Below are 18,308 nucleotides of genomic sequence, written 5' to 3' on the forward strand. Positions count from 1 at the left end.
TAGTTCCTCTCCGTTGCGGTTGCAGTATATATTTTTTCTAAAAGTTTGATGATATTAGTAGACGTGTGGTTGGTCAAGGTGACTAGAGCAGTGTCGTACATACTACATAGTTTACGCTGACCTCAAGAGCTTCTCTCATTTACGGTTTTCTAGCAAGGGTTAAGGTGCATATGATACAATGCGATTTGGTGGTCGAGCTATAATTTTATGAAGTACAAAGCAAGGGGGTTGCAACGAAGTACCGAGCATGAAAAACAATGTTTTGCAATATCAATTTTGTACATTGAACAATGAAGACAATAAAAATAAAAACATATGGGAAAATAACTTCACAAGGAGAGAAATATACATGGGAAAAACAATTGGATCGACGTTTCTGTATAGGCCGAAAACATGACTCAGAAATCCATCCATACACGAGAATGTATGAGAGAGTACAAAAGATGCAACAACATCATCCAAACCAAACCCACTACTTCCCCAAAACGTACAGGCTACACATCATACGGGGCAAAAATTATACATCGTTCCGACGACTCTCCCTGTAATATGAGCATCAGAACATTAATACAAAGACCAACATGTTGCATACAACCGTTCTGTTGTCGGGCGCTAACCGAAAATCATTAAACTACCCCCATTCCTCCAATCCCTTTCTCGACTTGTTTCTTCCTTTACTGCAATACCCGAGCATTCAGTTTCCATACTCAACTACAAGAATGACATATATCACAAGCAAACAATAGCCAAAGCCGGAGGATGACAGAATACTTATTCCCTCGGTGAGCATGGACACCAATACCGTAAAGGATGAATGCAGCTCTCGTAATCTTATCTTTCATCGCAACGTCCCCCAGAAACTTACAATACATTTTTCCTCAGAAGAAAACTTTACCAGGCTTGTTGCTGCATTTACTCATTTGTACCGTCAAAGCTACCCATCGCATTTGCTCGCTTCTTTTCTCTCCAATTTTCACCCCAAACCTTTGCCTCAGCCACTGCACGTTCTCTATCTAGATCACGGTTTCTTGGAGTTTCCCGTGCTCTCCCAGCACTTAATGGGCTGTCTCTCTGAGACTCTTGTCGGTCCAACCCATCTAAACCTCCTCTTCTCCCAGACCCAGTGCCAGTTTCAACCCTCCCTAATTCTGCGGCGGTATTCAAGTCCTTATTGGGGTCTCTTCTTCTGAAATCAGGTGAGTTTTTATGCCTAGCAGGAGAACCCTGTCGTCCACCACGTTCAGAGTCATCTGGGCTATCTAGCCCATCTCCCATGTTCCTTCGTTCATCCCTGTGCCTAGGAGTAGATGGACCAACTCTGTTACTTTGAGTACTGGCTGCATTTGGATCATATGTTTGGGAGGCTAAGTACGTGAGAGCAGTCACAACATCCCCTATTAGAGGCCTTGTGGCCGCTTGCTCCTGCAAACACATGGCTGCAACAGCAAGAGCTTGGTAGAGCCCTCGCATTGGGTAACGGCCTTGCAATAGCGGATCGGCCATTTTCGGGAACTTCCTACGATCCTTGAAGAGTGGCCGTGCCTGTAAACCGAATATCCACAAAACGAGAAGACGAAAACAAAAGGACAGCTTTGTTTCAAGTGAATTTGCGGAGTGATGAAAACTTATCTGAAAAAATATTAACAACCAAAATTATAAAAATGACAAATGCATACTTACCCATGCAACAAGATTATGCTCTCCAGGACCTCGGGTATTATCAATGGCTTTTCGCCCTGTAATAAGTTCAAGGAAGACGACTCCAAAACTGTAGACATCAGACTTCAGAGTCAGTTGGCCAGTCATAGCATACTCTGGAGCACAGTATCCATATGTTCCCATCACACGTGTGGAGACGTGTGTCTTGTCACCAACGGGACCTAGTTTTGCAAGCCCAAAATCAGATAACTTTGGGTGAAAACCCTCGTCAAGAAGGATGTTTGACGATTTCAAGTCTCTGTATATGACGGGAGGGTTTGCTTTATCATGCAAATATTCCAAACCCTTAGCTGCACCCGCCGCAATCTTCATTCTTGTATTCCAGTCCAGGGGTTCCTTGTCTGATGGAAGATCTGAAAATGTAAAACAGAAGCAATGTGGATGATTTAAAGAAATTGTACACATCGAAAACAAACTTCAGATTTGTAAGTAATAAAGAGATTTGAAGGGAGAAGAAATTGTTCACGAAAAAAAAAAGATAATGATACCGCAAAATTAGGTTTTGGGGTTTTAGCAATATGACTGAGCACAGTGTTTACTGGCCCTTCTCAGTGCATTGAATTTGAAAGTTAGATGTTACAAAAGTAGTCAGTTTGCAGCAAAGGCCACTAACCTTCAAGTTAACATACTCTTTCTTTTACATAGCAATATTTAGTCGTTCATTTGTAAGTACTGTGAAAGGTTTCCTAGAGATCCTTGGTACACTTGAACCCAGGTCTGGGTAGTTGACTGTCGGAAGAGTAGTTCATATCTTGGAGCTATATTACTCGACTAAAAACCTTTTTGCCACTTAGCTTCACTTCAGGCCTTTTTCACACATTTTTTTTCTGTTCCAACAATTTTTTTAAGGTCCTTTTGATACCGTGAGCTTGAATCCAATCACTGTTCCAATGGGAAAATCCATTTTGAAAAATTACCCTCAACTGTAACTTTGACAGGTATCACCCTCAACTGATCAGAAAAGCAAACAATCTAATGTCTAATTCTTTATTTCCATGCATTTATCTTACTGACCTAATTTTGGTTTCGTTCATTCAGTTTTCCTAACATTCATTCAGTAACATAAGACGTATCTGGCATCAGCCAGTAAACACACAGTAAAAATATCCCGTCTGTATTCTACGACAATGTGGCAATTAGATTAACTGTTTCCTCAATTTTGAATCCGCATTTACTACCATGTCAGCCTTACGTACAGGACTCAGTGCATATCCCATGTGCATCACAGTGCGCCTTTTTTGGCCTACTAGTATCCTAAATGTACAGTCCATGGACTGTCAAATATGAAAAAATGAAATTTGGAACTTTCACTACTCAAAACAAGCCCAGAACTACAACAAAGACACAATGTCATGTCAACGCAATAAACTCGAAGTAAGAGCTATTCCAGACGTCAAGAGCCGATGAGGAGAAAGATGGCTAGGTTACAAAACTTAAGCATTTTAAAGCAATCCCATGTTTGTCTCCAACAAAAATTTTTATCACTGGTTTTTCTGATTTGAATCCCGCAATCTCACTATGGAAAGCATAATCAAATACGGAAAAACAGCGCAACGCTATGACTTTGACCAAGAAAGGAACTCATGCAGCATAACCAAGGGATTATGCCAGCAGTTGAGTACAGACTAAAAGTACAAGTTAGATTAAATAGATAGAATGGTCAAATAAATAGCAGGAATGACTTATTAATCATCACTCATCAGCATTTGATCTACTTCAGTGATGGTAATCTATTAGCTGAATCCCTGATTAACTCTTGTTTCATGTAAGAAATGTTGCCATAAAAACAAACCCTAAAATAGTATTGCAAGATATAAGATCACCTTAAGGAAACTAACATTCGAGGACTAACACAGGCAGAACAAGTTATTAAGAATATGTATTTAAGATAAGATGCATCGCCATTCGCCACTAAATCAGGGAAGAGTCATGTCATTATATTTTTCTATGGTAATAAGAGAAATTCGATCTAACCATGTAAATGATCCTCCAAGGATCCCAAGGGCATAAACTCATAAACAAGGAGGCGTTGATCCCCATCAGCACAATAGCCAATCAAGTTAACAAGGTTTGTGTGATGCAGAAGGCTAAGCATAAGAACCTCAACCAAAAATTCTCGATTTCCTTGAAGACCATTCCGGTCAAGTTGTTTCACTGCAACTACCTGGAAACAAATAAATTCATAGGAGAGATCGATCATGGACTACTAGATGGAAAATCAGCAATTGATGCTTCAAATGAACTCTGCATACAAGTTTACCACAATCCAGAAAATGCTGAATAAGATCCTAAATGTAACAGATAGTAACAAGACTCAGAAAAATACTTAAACATGCAATGGCGATGTTTCTCCATTTCATTTCATACCAATGAACCTACCTGTCCTGTGCTCTCCAAGCGACCTTTGTAAACACGTCCAAAACCACCTTCACCCAACAAACATTCTGGCCTAAAATTCTTTGTTGCAGCTGCGAGCTCCCGGAAGGTAAATGTTTGTGCAGCAATGTGTGCCGTAGGTCCATCTTTTGGAATAGGTGGTTCCTTCTTAGGATCAGAACCATTCCGTAATTTTTTATCTGAAAAAGGGTCAAAGAAGTTGAAAAGGGGTTTGGTTAACAAAGAAACTAAAATACATAAAGCCAAGCGAATAACTTCTGAAGCTATAGAAACTACTCATTAGCCTAACGGATATTCATAAAATTGGAAAGAAACAAAAAGAGACGAGGAAAGCTAAGGGCTGAAGTGGCCTAAATGATACTTCAATGTGAATGCACAAGCAAAGACCTCAGATTCAAAATCACTAACAACGACAATTACTGCATACCGGGCACATATAAATTGTCATAACAGTTATTCTGTGACCATGTCAATTTAAAGCTTAAAACTAACATAATTTCTAAATGTTTGGTACATCTGGAAGTTAAAGAATGAACACAAAACGCCATAAACCGAAAGCAAAATGCTCGAAACTTCAGGAACTAATTGTAGATCTCCAGGATTGATTCACTTGCAACTCCATCAAGTTCAAATTCAAACAACACATATAAGAAAATCAACAATTAAGGAATTACTCCAACAAAGAAACCATAAAAACCCCAATTACCAAACCAACCAAAACCATCCAACAAAGACCACAGATGCATCAGATCAACCGTAATACATATTTTACCAACAACCCATGATCACGGTACACCACAAAAACCCCCAAAAAACACAAAATTCAGCAGAACCACAACCCACCAATCAAAAACCAAAGAAACCCAGAAAAACAACTTTGAAGAAAAACAAAATTGGAGAGAAAAATTCACCAGAGCTAACTCTTGTAACATGGTGAGACTGAGCAGCTGAGCCTTCTTTAACTGATGAGTCCTTCTTGGTCACTTCCTTGACACCACTACCACCACCGCTGCCCTCTTTGTTTTTGGATGATCCAAAACAAGGAAAGCACCCACCCATATCAAACTCCAAGCAAAAAATCAAAATCTCCCCCAACAAAAAGTTCAAAACTTTTTCAACAATCACTCATCAGTCATCACCTACCTCCTTCCCCACAGCCCACACACACAACCCAATCTCCCAATTCCAATCAAAATTTCTAAATTCACCCACTTTCTCTCTCTCTATCTCTCTCTCTAGGATCCCAAGTGGCCATTTAAGAATAAGATCGAGACCAACATGTCTGAAGAAGCAGATCAACAAATCGAAGAAAAATACTGGTGTGGTGTAAGAAGAGAAGGTAAAGAAAAAGAAGACCCCCACCCCCACGAAAAAAAAATATTACAAGTTTTTAAAAAAATAGGAGAAAAATTATGTAAAATATGAAGACCAACAATAATGAAATAATAAGAGGGGGATTAACTTTTAATTAATTGTAGGATTATGTAGTCATTAGGAGCTAATTACTCATACGTAATGTTAATCTCTTGGAATAATTAGAAGATGCCCTTATGCCACCAACAAGAAAAAAGAAATTTACTTTTTGGTTATGCTTTTTCTTTTTTAACCTTTTATCCTTTGGGGTAGGATAAATTTTTATTAATATTCTATAGGACAATTATATGTTATTTTATTTTACGTGTTAGGATAAAGTTTGACGAAAAAATTTCTACGCCTGACTTTGAAAATATGTCTGATAAAATATAAACTAATATATTAAACTTTATAATTTGAACGAAATAATAATGATATTTGATTGTATTAAAAAACTATTTGGACGAATGAAAATTTTTTAGTGTGCACGGAATCTGAATGGTACACTATATATCGTTATATAAGTGATGGAAAATATTATTTTTCACGTATTCCTTCACTTACATATCGACATTTAATGTATTATCCTGTATTCTGATCACATAAAAATCTTCATGGACAGACGTCTAAAATTTGCAATTGTTATTAATAATCATGAATGAGGATCATCTCCATGAGTGGGACCTACCTTTCGAAGGGATGTGCTTCCATACACACTTTGTGATGGACATCCTTAACACATGTCTTTAAACTACGCAGACCCTCTGGGTGGGGAAGAAAGGTTCCGATCCGTTGCGTTAGAAACTATTTTATTGCTCGTGGTATAGGGGTGTGAGCCGTTGGATGGAGAGATGGGTGAATGGGTTACGGGTGGATAATAGGTGTGACGATGCCGTCTGATCCAACCTTATTGGGGAGAAATCAGAGTAGCAGTACATTTCTGACAATTTTTAAATTTAAAATCCAAATACCAATAATATGTTTAATAATTTTTTTTCAAAAAATCTTTTATATTTTAAAAGCGAAACATTTTAAAAGCAAACACAGAGCCAAATGAAACGGGATGCAATATTATAAGTGGTGATGTTTGATATCAATTCTTTAGTAATGTATTTTGATTTTGCAAAGTTTGTGTGTTGTTCCGGGGGATAGTAAACTTTGTTGCCCATGAGGTGGCTTTGTTTGCTAACAAGCATGACGGTGAGTTCCTTTAGGATGAGATGCTGCATTTTTTATTTAGGCATATTTGTCAATTTGTTCATAAACTTGTATAGAGTTGTCAATCTCTCATTTGAACTTTAATTTTAGTCAATTACCTCCATACATTTTTATAATTATCTAATTTCCCTTTTGAACTTTAACTTTAGCCGATTACCCCCTAAACTTTTATAAGTAGCCAATTTTCCCCCTGACGTTAGATTTTAAGAATTTTAATCCATCTAGATCACGGAAACAAAACATGACAATTGTATAAGGGTAAAAAGGATGAAAAATTGAATGAAAGTTTTAAAAATCTAATGCACCAGGGGGGATTGGCTATTTATAAAAGTTCATGAGGGTAATCAGCTAAAATTAAAGTTTAAGGGGGAAGTTGACTAATTATAAAAGTTCAAGAAGGTAATTGACTAAAATTAAAGTCAGAGAGAGAATTGACAGCTGCATACAAGTTCAGGGAACGAATCAACAAATACCTCTTTTATTTAATATTCTTACAGTTGCTGTAAACCTTGTCATTCAACTTTAATAAATTTCTATCTTTTCGACAAAAGTAAATAAATTATAAGACGCTATTTTAGATGGACAAACTTATACATTTAGTAGGCGATGTCATAGTTGTTATTTATGAAATTTACAATTTCATCCCCTTATGTTTGAAAGATAGGGCTCTATCTCTTTGTATTTCTCTCTTTCACTCGCTTGTATTTATTCTTCTACTTCTCTCTCTCTCCTCCTTCCTACCTCTCTCTCCTCCTTCTTCGTGGTTCTCTCTCCTACTTCTTATTCGTAATTCTCTCTCCTCCCCATCTTTTTCGTATTGTTCCATAGATTTTGAGGTTTTGATGCCTTAGAGGCATGAATTTTGAAGTTGATCTTGTAGAAGTGCAATTATTTTAAAATGATCTTGCAGAAGTGCTGGAATATTGAAGTTAATCTTGCAAAAATGTTGAAATTTTGAAACTAATCTTACAGAAGTGCTAGAAGTTTTAAAACTGATCTTGTAGAAGTACTGGAATTTTGAAACTGATCTTGCAAAAATACTGAAAATTTAAAAACTGATCTCGCAGAAATTCTGAAATTTTGAAACTAATCTTGCATAAGTATTGAGATTTTGAAACTAGCAGAAGTGCTCGAATTTTGAAACTGATCTTGCAGAAGTGCTAAAATTTCAAAAACTGATCTTGCAAAAGTGCTAGAATTTTGCAATTGATCCTACAGAAGTAAGAATTTTGAAACTAATATTGCAGAAATAAGAATTTTGAAACTAATATTGCAGAAATGTTGGAATTTTGAAACTGATATTGCAGAAGTGCTAAAAATTCCAAAACTTATCTTGTAGAAATACTTTGCAAAAATGATGAAAACTTTGAAACTAACCTTGCAAAAGTGTTGAAAACTTTGAAACCGATCTTGAAGAAGTGTATGAATTGTGAAACTGTTTTTATAGAATGTGTTGGTTTTGCTTTCTTTAAGTAACAAATCTATTTGGGGCACAACTAGGGGTGGAAAAAATTCCCGAAAATCTCAAACCGAACCGAAAAAATCCCGATCCCAAACCAAAAATTTCCCAAACCGAAATTCCCGAAATTTTCGGGATGCTATCCCGAACCAATCCCAAAATTTTGGTATGGGATTTGGGATTGACTTCTCAATATTTCGAGAATCCCATACCAAACCGAATTATATATTATTAATTATACATATATATTATATATTATTCTTTTATAATTGATGCTAGTAGTTTCTAATTCATGCTCTGCAACCTGGAATGCCTTACACCTTGCATATTTTTCATGTTCTGTTTGATATTCATTTGGATTTTATTATTGCTACTATCATGGCTAATGATTTCAGAAGGTTTGATTCTTTTGTCTCTTAACAGATTGTCAAAAGGGTTTAATTAATTTGAATTTTGACTCTGATAAAAACAATCAAGCATGCCAATATTTGATTAAATGGTAGTGTGAATGAAATCACATTCCTAGTTCATGAATGTGTTCTTAAATTATATATTTGAAGAATAATTCATAATTTCATATTTTAATTTGGGATTCCCGATTTGTCCCGAAATCCCGAAAATATTTCGGGATTCCCGAAATTTGGGATTCCCGAAATTTTGGTTTGGGATTGGTCTTCAAATTTCCGTCCCAAAAGATTTCGGTTTGGGATTCGGGATACTACTTTCGGTTCGGTATCCCATACCGAACCACCCCTAATTAAAACTCAAAGTTTTTAAGCCATTTTCATTAGTTTTCCTCTTATTTTTTTTTTATTTTTGTTAAATTTTCATCTTGCCCATACCACAACACAAAACTATCATCTTGATGTTCTACAAAATGTATTTTTGGTGATAATTTTCTTCTAATCCATGTCAAAAAAAATTTGAAAATAAGGATACAAATATAAAAGGTATTTGAATCTAAATAAAGTAACGCACTAAGAAAAAGAAATTCAATGGAAAAAGAAAAAGAAAAAGAAAAAGGCGGGGGGGAAAATGTTATGATCGATACTTTAATCCCGATCCTTCCTAAAGAGAGTTGCTATAGTACTAGCGATTGTATTGAATTACAATCGCTATAACAGTAGCAATTGTACTCACTTAAAGTCGCTAGCTTCGTACCGATCCCCCTCTTTTCAATTTTTTTTCTTTTTATTTATTTTATTTTATTTTATTTATCTTACCATAACTACAAATTATCATATTCATGTTCTTCAAAATATATTATCCCATGCTAAATCTATTATAATTAATATTTAAACACTTGAAATTAATGATTTAAAACCTAAATTTAAAGATACTCTCATATTTTCAACTTGAAAAAATCAATAAAAAAAATAGTTTCAGGACCTAATAAACAGTATCACATCCAAAGGTCTTCCAATATTTTCTTTAACTCCGACGCAAATATTTTCTAAAGCTAAAAATTTCAAATTTTCACAAAAACTGTGATTTACAACCCATAGTTCTCTAATCGATGTTGAGAACTTTTACAATATTCGTTATAAACTTATAAGCCAAAGTTATAGTCATTTTACTCGCACCACATGTTTCCTAAAATTAATTTAGCACATTCCCAAGATTTTGGACACCTACAAATCTCTTTGGGAGACCCCACTATTAGTTTTTTTTTTTCCTTTCTATTTTTCAACTTCAAAAAATTAACGAGAAATAGTTTCGGGGCTTAATAAAGGATAAAATCACATCAAGGGACATTTTCATTAATTCCCACATAAAATATTTGCTAGAGCTAAAGGTTATGGTTTAATAATTAGTAATTATGATTTACTAATTAATTTTATGTAGTTAATAAGTGTTAGGTTTAGTGATTTTTCAATATTTATCGGAATATAAATATTTTTAGATTAAAACATCTATAAAATTAACACGCCCCTAAATACTTGAACTTAGGGTGTTATTATTCACATGCCCCTAAACACTAAACCTCATGGGCCTTGATTGCTTCTACTGCAGTTTGAACTTTTTAGTGGGCGTGTGTTTGGACTTAGGCGTGAGTTTGGACTACGTCTAAACCATTAATTTTATTTATTTAAATTTTTATTTTTTGGGAGTTTTAACGAAAAGTTCGCGGTACTGTTCACTTTAACGAAAAATCACATTTTTACACTAAAAAATCAATCATGGTACTATTCACTTTACCCTTTATTTTGTCTTTATCATTAAAACTCAAAAGTTTTTAAGTCATTTTCATTAGTTTTCCTCTTATTTTTTTTTTTATTTTTGTTAAAGTTTCGTCTTGCCCATACCACAACACAAAACTATCATCTTGATGTTCTACAAAATGTATTTTTGGTGAAAATTTTCTTCTAATCCATGTCAAAAAAAATTTGAAAATAAGGATACAAATATAAAAGGTATTTGAATCTAAATAAAGTAACGCACTAAGAAAAAGAAATTCAATGGAAAAAGAAAAAGAAAAAGAAAAAGGCGGGGGGAAAAAATGTTATGATCGATACTTTGATCCCGATCCTTCCTGAAGAGAGTTGCTATAGTACTAGCGATTGTATTGAATTACAATCGCTATAACAGTAGCAATTGTACTCAATTAAAGTCGCTAGCTTCGTACCGATCCCCCTCTTTTCAATTTTTTTTCTTTTTATTTATTTTATTTTATTTTATTTATCTTACCATAACTACAAATTATCATATTCATGTTCTTCAAAATATATTATCCCATGCTAAATCTATTATAATTAATATTTAAACACTTGAAATTAATGATTTAAAACCTAAATTTAAAGATACTCTCATATTTTCAACTTGAAAAAATCAATAAAAAAATAGTTTCAGGACCTAATAAACAGTATCACATCCAAAGGTCTTCCAATATTTTCTTTAACTCCGACGCAAATATTTTCTAAAGCTAAAAATTTCAAATTTTCACAAAAACTGTGATTTACAACCCATAGTTCTCTAATCGATGTTGAGAACTTTTACAATATTCGTTATAAACTTATAAGCCAAAGTTATAGTCATTTTACTCGCACCACATGTTTCCTAAAATTAATTTAGCACATTCCCAAGATTTTGGACACCTACAAATCTCTTTGGGAGACCCCACTATTAGTTTTTTTTTTCCTTTCTATTTTTCAACTTCAAAAAATTAACGAGAAATAGTTTCGGGGCTTAATAAAGGATAAAATCACATCAAGGGACATTTTCGTTAATTCCCACATAAAATATTTGCTAGAGCTAAAGGTTATGGTTTAATAATTAGTAATTATGATTTACTAATTAATTTTATGTAGTTAATAAGTGTTAAGTTTAGTGATTTTTCAATATTTATCGGAATATAAATATTTTTAGATTAAAACATCTATAAAATTAACACGCCCCTAAACACTTGAACTTAGGGTGTTATTATTCACATGCCCCTAAACACTAAACCTCATGGGCCTTGATTGCTTCTACTGCAGCTTGAACTTTTTAGTGGGCATGTGTTTGGACGTAGGCGTGAGTTTGGACTACGTCTAAACCATTAATTTTATTTATTTAAATTTTTATTTTTTGGGAGTTTTAACGAAAAGTTCGCGGTACTGTTCACTTTAACGAAAAATCACATTTTTACACTAAAAAATCAATATGGTACTATTCACTTTACCCTTTATTTTGTCTTTATCATTAAAACTCAAAGTTTTTAAGCCATTTTCATTAGTTTTCCTCTTATTTTTTTTATTTTTGTTAAATTTTCGTCTTGCCCATATCACAACACAAAACTATCATCTTGATGTTCTTCAAAATGTATTTTTGGTGAAAATTTTCTTCTAATCCATGTCAAAAAAAATTTGAAAATAAGGATACAAATATAAAAGGTATTTGAATCTAAATAAAGTAACGCACTAAGAAAAATAAATTCAATGGGAAAAGAAAAAGAAATTCAATGGAAAAAAAAAAGAAAAAGGTGGGGGGAAAAATGTTACGATCGATACTTTGATCCCGATCCTCCATGGAGGGAGTTGCTATAGTTCTAGCGATTGTGTTGGCTTACAATCGCTACCATTCTAGCAATTTTAATGAATTAAAGTCGCTATCTTCATACCGATCCCCCTATTTTCAATTTTTTTCTTTTTATTTATTTTATTTTATTTTATTTATCTTACCATAACTAGAAATTATCATATTCATGTTATTCAAAATATATTATCCCATGCTAAATCTATTATAATTAATATTTAAACACTTGAAATTAATGATTTAAAACCTAAATTTAAAGATACTCTCATATTTTCAACTTGAAAAAATCAATAAAAAAAATAGTTTCGGGACCTAATAAACGTTATCACGTCCAAAGGTCTTCCAATATTTTCTTTAACTCCGACGCAAATATTTCATAAAGCTAAAAATTTCAAATTTTCACAAAAAACTGTGATTTACAACCCATAGTTCTCTAATCGATGTTGAGAACTTTTACAATATCCGTTATAAACTTATAAGCCAAAGTTATAGTTATTTTACTCGCACCACATGTTTCCTAAAATTAATTTAGCACATTCCCAAGATTTTGGACACCTACAAATCTCTTTGGGAGACCCCACTGTTAGTTTTTTTTTTTCCTTTCTATTTTTCAACTTCAAAAAATTAATGAGAAATAGTTTCTGGGCTTAATAAAGGATAAAATCACATCAAGTGAACATTTTCGTTAATTCCCGCGTAAAATATTTGCTAGAGCTAAAGGTTATGGTTTAATAATTTACTAATTAATTTTATGTAGTTAATAAGTGTCAGGTTTAGTGATTTTTCAATATTTATCGGAATTTAAATATTTTTAGATTAAAACATCTATAAAATTAACACGCCCCTAAACACTTGAACTCAGGGTGTTACTATTCATGTGCCCCTAAACGCTAAACCTCATGGGCCTTCACTGCTTCTAATGTGGCTTGAACTTTCTAGTGGGCATACGTTTGGACTACGTCTAAACTTTTAATTTTATTTATTTAAAGTTTTATTTTTGGGAGTTTTAACGAAAAGTCCGCGGTACTGTTCACTTTAACGAAAAACCACATTTTTACACTAAAAAATCAATCATGGTACTATTCACTGTACCCTTTATTTTGTCTTTATCATTAAAACTCAAAGTTTTCAAACCATTTTCATTAGTTTTCCTTTTATTTTTTTTTATTTTTGTTAAATTTTCGTCTTGCCCATACCACAACACGAAACTATCATATTGATGTTCTACAAAATGTATTTTTGGTGAAAATTTTCTTATAATCCATGTCAAAAAATTTGAAAATAAGGATACAAATATAAAAGGTATTTGAATCTAAATGAAGTTATCACATCCCGACCCGGGCCCCCACCACAACCCAGGCTCGACTCCACCACCGTAGCACGATATTGTCCACTTTGGGCCCCAACCACGCCCTCACGGTTTTGTTTTTGGGAACTCACACGAGAACTTCTTTATGGGTCACCCATCTAGCCCCCTTCTCGCTTAACTTCGGAGTTCCGATGGAACCCAAAGCCAGTGAGCTCCCAAAAGGCCTCATGCTAGGTAGGGATGGGAATATACATTTAAAGATCACTCCCCTGGGCGATGTGGGATGTCACAAAAGTAACGCACTAAGAAGAAGAAATTCAATGGAAAAAGAAAAAGAAAAAGGCGGGGGAAAAAATGTTACGATCGATACTTTGATCCCGATCCTCCTTGAAGGGAGTTGCTATCGTGCTAGCGATTGCACTCGGTTACAATCGCTAGCACTTGAAATTTCATGTTCTTCAAAATATATTATCCCATGCTAAATCTATTATAATTAATATTTAAACACTTGAAATTAATGATTTAAAACCTAAATTTAAAGATACTCTCATATTTTCAACTTGAAAAAATCAATAAAAAAATAGTTTCAGGACCTAATAAACGGTATCACGTCCAAAGGTCTTCCAATATTTTCTTTAACTCTGACGCAAATATTTCCTAAAGCTAAAAATTTCAAATTTTCACAAAAACTGTGATTTACAACCCATAGTGCTCTAATCGATGTTGAGAACTTTTACAATATTCGTTATAAACTTATAAGCCAAAGTTATAGTTATTTTACTCGCACCGTATGTTTCTTAAAATTAATTTAGCACATTCCCAAGATTTTGGACACCTACATATCTCTTTGCGAGACCCCATAGTTAGTTTTTTTTTTCTTTTTCCTTTCTATTTTTCAACTTCAAAAAATTAACGAGAAATAGTTTCGGGGCTTAATAAAGGATAAAATCACATCAAGTGAACATTTTCGTTAATTCCCGCATAAAATATTTGCTAGAGCTAAAGGTTATGGTTTAGTAATTAGTAATTATGATTTACTAATTAATTTTATGTAGTTAATAAGTGTCAGGTTTGATGATTTTTCAATATTTATCGGATTCTAAATATTTTTAGATTAAATTAATTTTTCAATATTTATCGGATTCTAAATTAATTTTTTTAATAATTTTGAACTAAAATTTAACCTATTTGGAGCAGGAAAATTATTTCTGAATCAAAACTTAAATTGAAGTTTTAATCCAAGAATTAGAGTGTCGCCGATAAATGAGCAAAAATCGAACAAAAAATTTGAAGAAAAAAGAAGCACAAATTAATAAAAAACCTCACGGTGTAGTCACACACCACAACTACAATTTTAAAATTTTGATTTGCTTGTTTTTGGGCTAGGTTTATTGAAGTTTGATCTTTTCTCTCTCCTTAAAATGATTCAAACTAGCAAGGTTTTATGAAATGTATTTGTCCTATATTATAGATTTACTGAATTTTTTCTTTTTATTAGAACATGTAATAAATTTACATGGTAAGAAATATTTCAACTTTTATTTAGGGTTTGTTTGAGATTGTGGTGCTTTAAAAAAAGCAGCTTATTAAAAAATTTGAAATATTAAATGTGTTTGGTAAAACAAAAAAAATGTTTTTTTTAAAACTGCTGTTAATGAAAGTAGAAAAACATAAGTAAGGTCTACAATGCTTCTAAAAAAAAAGTTTTTTTTTCAAAGCATAGTAATCAATGCTCATTTAATGAATTTTTCAAATGGCAAGTATACCCCCACATGTTTTACAAAATTACAGTTTTTGCCTCTGCTATATTATATTAAATATTATATCCTTTTTAGTAACATATTCAAAGCAATTTATATAAAAATTTACAAATACTCAGACACTGTTTTTTTTTATTATTATTAAAAGCACTTTTACAAAAAAAAAAAAAAGGTTTACCAAACACTTAGCAACTTTATTTTGCATTTGTTTATCTTCACAACACTACATAAGTAGTTTTTTTAAAAAGTACAACAATATCAAACTAGCCTTGGCCCAGTAAAATTTTAATTTTTTTATTATGTTTTAATGGTTTTTTTTTTCTGGTCAAACAAACCAACAACTATTGCCTAACATCCGTACCACAAGCCAATTACTCTGACTAAAAATTAATAAAAATATTTGACAAGAGGAAGAATTATAGTTCATAAATATAGGGTTGATGAATTCAAATGCGAATAAAAACTTAAAAAGGGAGACATTTTGTATTACGAGACTTTTTGTCTGTCGCGTTTGGGAGCTGAAATTTGAATTTATTGAGAGTATTAATTTTACATCGAGAAATAAAGAAATTTTGCATGTGTTTATATGTAATGAGGTTATTTACTTTATTATCAATTGATTTTATGATAAAACATTAACTTTCTTTATGGTATCAAAACATGTTGTTTAACGTGTGAAATCCAACAACTAAGTGTGCTCTACGTCATCTGATTTATGTTGTTTACGTGCTAGACTTGAAAATTCTTCACACATGAGGGAGCGTGTTGAGAGTATCAATTCCGCATCAGAGAAATAAAGAACATTGCGTGTGCGTATTAATAATTAAGTTACTTTCCATATTACCAATTAACTTTATCGTGAAATCTCAACATTGTTCAAAATTATTTACAATTTAATTAAATTACATCTTCATGATACAATATGATATGATATTATACACTGCTTGACAGTATGTTATTTTTTTTTCTCTACTTGAAGCACAATTCAACTCGAATGATTATCCCACCTAACCCAATATGCACCTATAGTTCTCAGTCCTCATAGCCATTAGCTGAAAAGCTGAATGTAGTGGCACTACCTACGGCTGTGAGGCTGTGAGCCTCTGCAGACTTAACAAGGACGCACCAAATTGCATGTGCTAATGTTCAGTAATAACCAAGATCTAGAATCTCAGTTGACAACCCAACATACAGTCACAATGCTAATGTCAAACACTACACGATTGCCTCAACCCAAAGAGCACCCACACAAGACCTTTCCAGATTCCTACTAATAATACGAAATTGTACAGTGCACTGATGTATAAGTTGCAATGTTGGATGACTGGATTGATGTTGTAGACAAACTTTGATAGCGTCTTTACCTCGTCTAAGATTAGAAGTCTAATTTTCATTCTCCATTGGAGGTGTATTATTGACAAGGTTGGCCTGAATCCGACACCGAGTCCAACCCGATTAATGTCAATCCACATGATTTTCATGGGTTGGTTGAAGATCTCAAGATCATCAGCACGTTGTGAAGAAAGTTGAAATTAATTGACAATGCGATGAGTAACTCAACTTCTTATAAGTATATACAAAACTAATTTTTTTTTTTTTTTTTGTGTTGTGGAATTCAACTCTCATCTTTGTTGTACACCTCTATTCTTCGATCTCCAGGGCATGCATCTTATCTTACGCCACTTTGCTTAAAATAAAATTAAAATAGTCCATTGCTAATTCTCAAGGACAACAAAAGCCAGCACATTTATATAGGTTTTAACGTCATCACGTCCTAATTTCATTTGTTAGCCTTGGGAAAATCTAATACTACAACGTGAAAGTAGATGGGATTGGAATATCTTCAATATTATTTGTACAAGTTTAGCAAGAAGATTCTTTTGGTGGGTTAATCCAGGATTATGTCGGCTAATCTTTCTATTAATCGTAGGGTTTAGGGTTATGGTACAGTTTTAGAGTTTTCGAATCACCCTAAAATGGGAGTTTATCACATTATCACAAACAGTAACATATATATATATATATATATATATATATAGGAAGCCTTTAAGGAAAGAGATTTTCATTTTTTTTTTATAAAAATTGAGATTAGTTGTGGGATCCACACCACATCGAACTTTAACGATCGGAACCGTCTATTTTTCAAGTTGTACCTCATAGATCATCCTTGCAAAATATTAGCCAAATCGGAAATATTTAAGACATCTAATTGGGTTCAAAGAAATCAACAAATACTTTGTTATATAAGAAATAATGAAATTTGATATTGATAATTAAATAGGCAAATTGTTTCAAATTGAATTGAATTTTTGCAAGGATGATTTATAAATCGAGACTAACAAAATAGACGATTCGGATTGTTGAAATTCAATGTGGAGTGGGTCCCACACCTAATCTCTATTTTTTTTTTTTTTTAAATGAAGAACCCTTTGCATAAAGGCATGTGTGTGTGTATGGATGACATGGATGAAAAGCAGGATAAGTACTTGTCTGATGAAATGTAGATGCATGCTTGCTGGTTCTGCCCCGTACATTTTTATCCTGATAAAAGCTAATTAAGTTGAAGTAAGGATGAAGCAACCAAAGCCACGCCAATGAAACACAGACAGAATATTATACATCTTTAGTTGCATGTGTAGTAATTCACGTATGCATGTTGGAGATGTTTTCTTCTTTCTGTGATTTGCCACTTAATAGACAGGAGTATAGGACAATTATATACCATGCTAAGCACGTGAAACTCATTAGTATCCGTATACACGTTAAGATTAAAGCATATATTATACATGAAAATGTCGTTTTCTTTAAAATATTACTGGATGTACAAAGTAATGTTAACTAAACCGGTAAAATATGATATATGTAATTAAAATAAACAATTTGTCAACACAGAGACCCTATATTTACATATAGTAACGTACATACTTTACTTCAAAACTACACTGCATCAAGTACTTGATTTCATTTTCTGGTTAATCAAGTACTAAAATTATGAAGTTCATGTGTCAGTCTTTGAGGGAAAAAGGCCGAATCGTATGTTTTATACTTTTTCGGCCGTAGTAAGTATGGTTTATGCTTG

At 33.1% G+C, this 18,308-nt stretch overlaps 1 protein-coding gene across 1 annotated transcript; it reads right to left on the reverse strand.

Annotated features, from left to right (window-relative positions):
- Positions 1-248: 248 nt before the first annotated feature.
- On the reverse strand, positions 249-5,512 carry LOC103932033 (serine/threonine-protein kinase PBL27). Its single transcript, XM_009341572.3, has 5 exons — positions 5,028-5,512; positions 4,099-4,295; positions 3,694-3,883; positions 1,681-2,072; positions 249-1,542 (listed from the first exon to the last, which is right to left on the reverse strand). The coding sequence occupies exons 1-5, from the start codon at positions 5,173-5,175 to the stop codon at positions 913-915; spliced, it is 1,557 nt and encodes a 518-aa protein (XP_009339847.2). The 5' UTR covers positions 5,176-5,512; the 3' UTR covers positions 249-912.
- Between the last annotated feature and the right edge of the window lie 12,796 nt (positions 5,513-18,308).

This window comes from the organism of the source record quoted next, unplaced genomic scaffold (assembly GCF_019419815.1).
Source record: "Pyrus x bretschneideri cultivar Hongxiangsu unplaced genomic scaffold, Pyrus_bretschneideri_v1 Contig21, whole genome shotgun sequence".
NCBI lineage: Eukaryota > Viridiplantae > Streptophyta > Magnoliopsida > Rosales > Rosaceae > Pyrus > Pyrus x bretschneideri.

What these genes read in the sequence shown, in the direction of transcription:
- LOC103932033 (XM_009341572.3), bottom strand. Translation starts at nt 5,175, where the DNA reads ATGGGTGGGTGCTTTCCTTGTTTTGGATCATCCAAAAACAAAGAGGGC. An exon ending in GCTTGGAGAGCACAGGACAG is followed by an intron (nt 3,884 to 4,098) that starts GTAGGTTCATTG and finishes ATTTGTTTCCAG; the next exon opens with GTAGTTGCAGTGAAACAACT. An exon ending in CTTGGAGGATCATTTACATG is followed by an intron (nt 2,073 to 3,693) that starts GTTAGATCGAAT and finishes TTACATTTTCAG; the next exon opens with ATCTTCCATCAGACAAGGAA.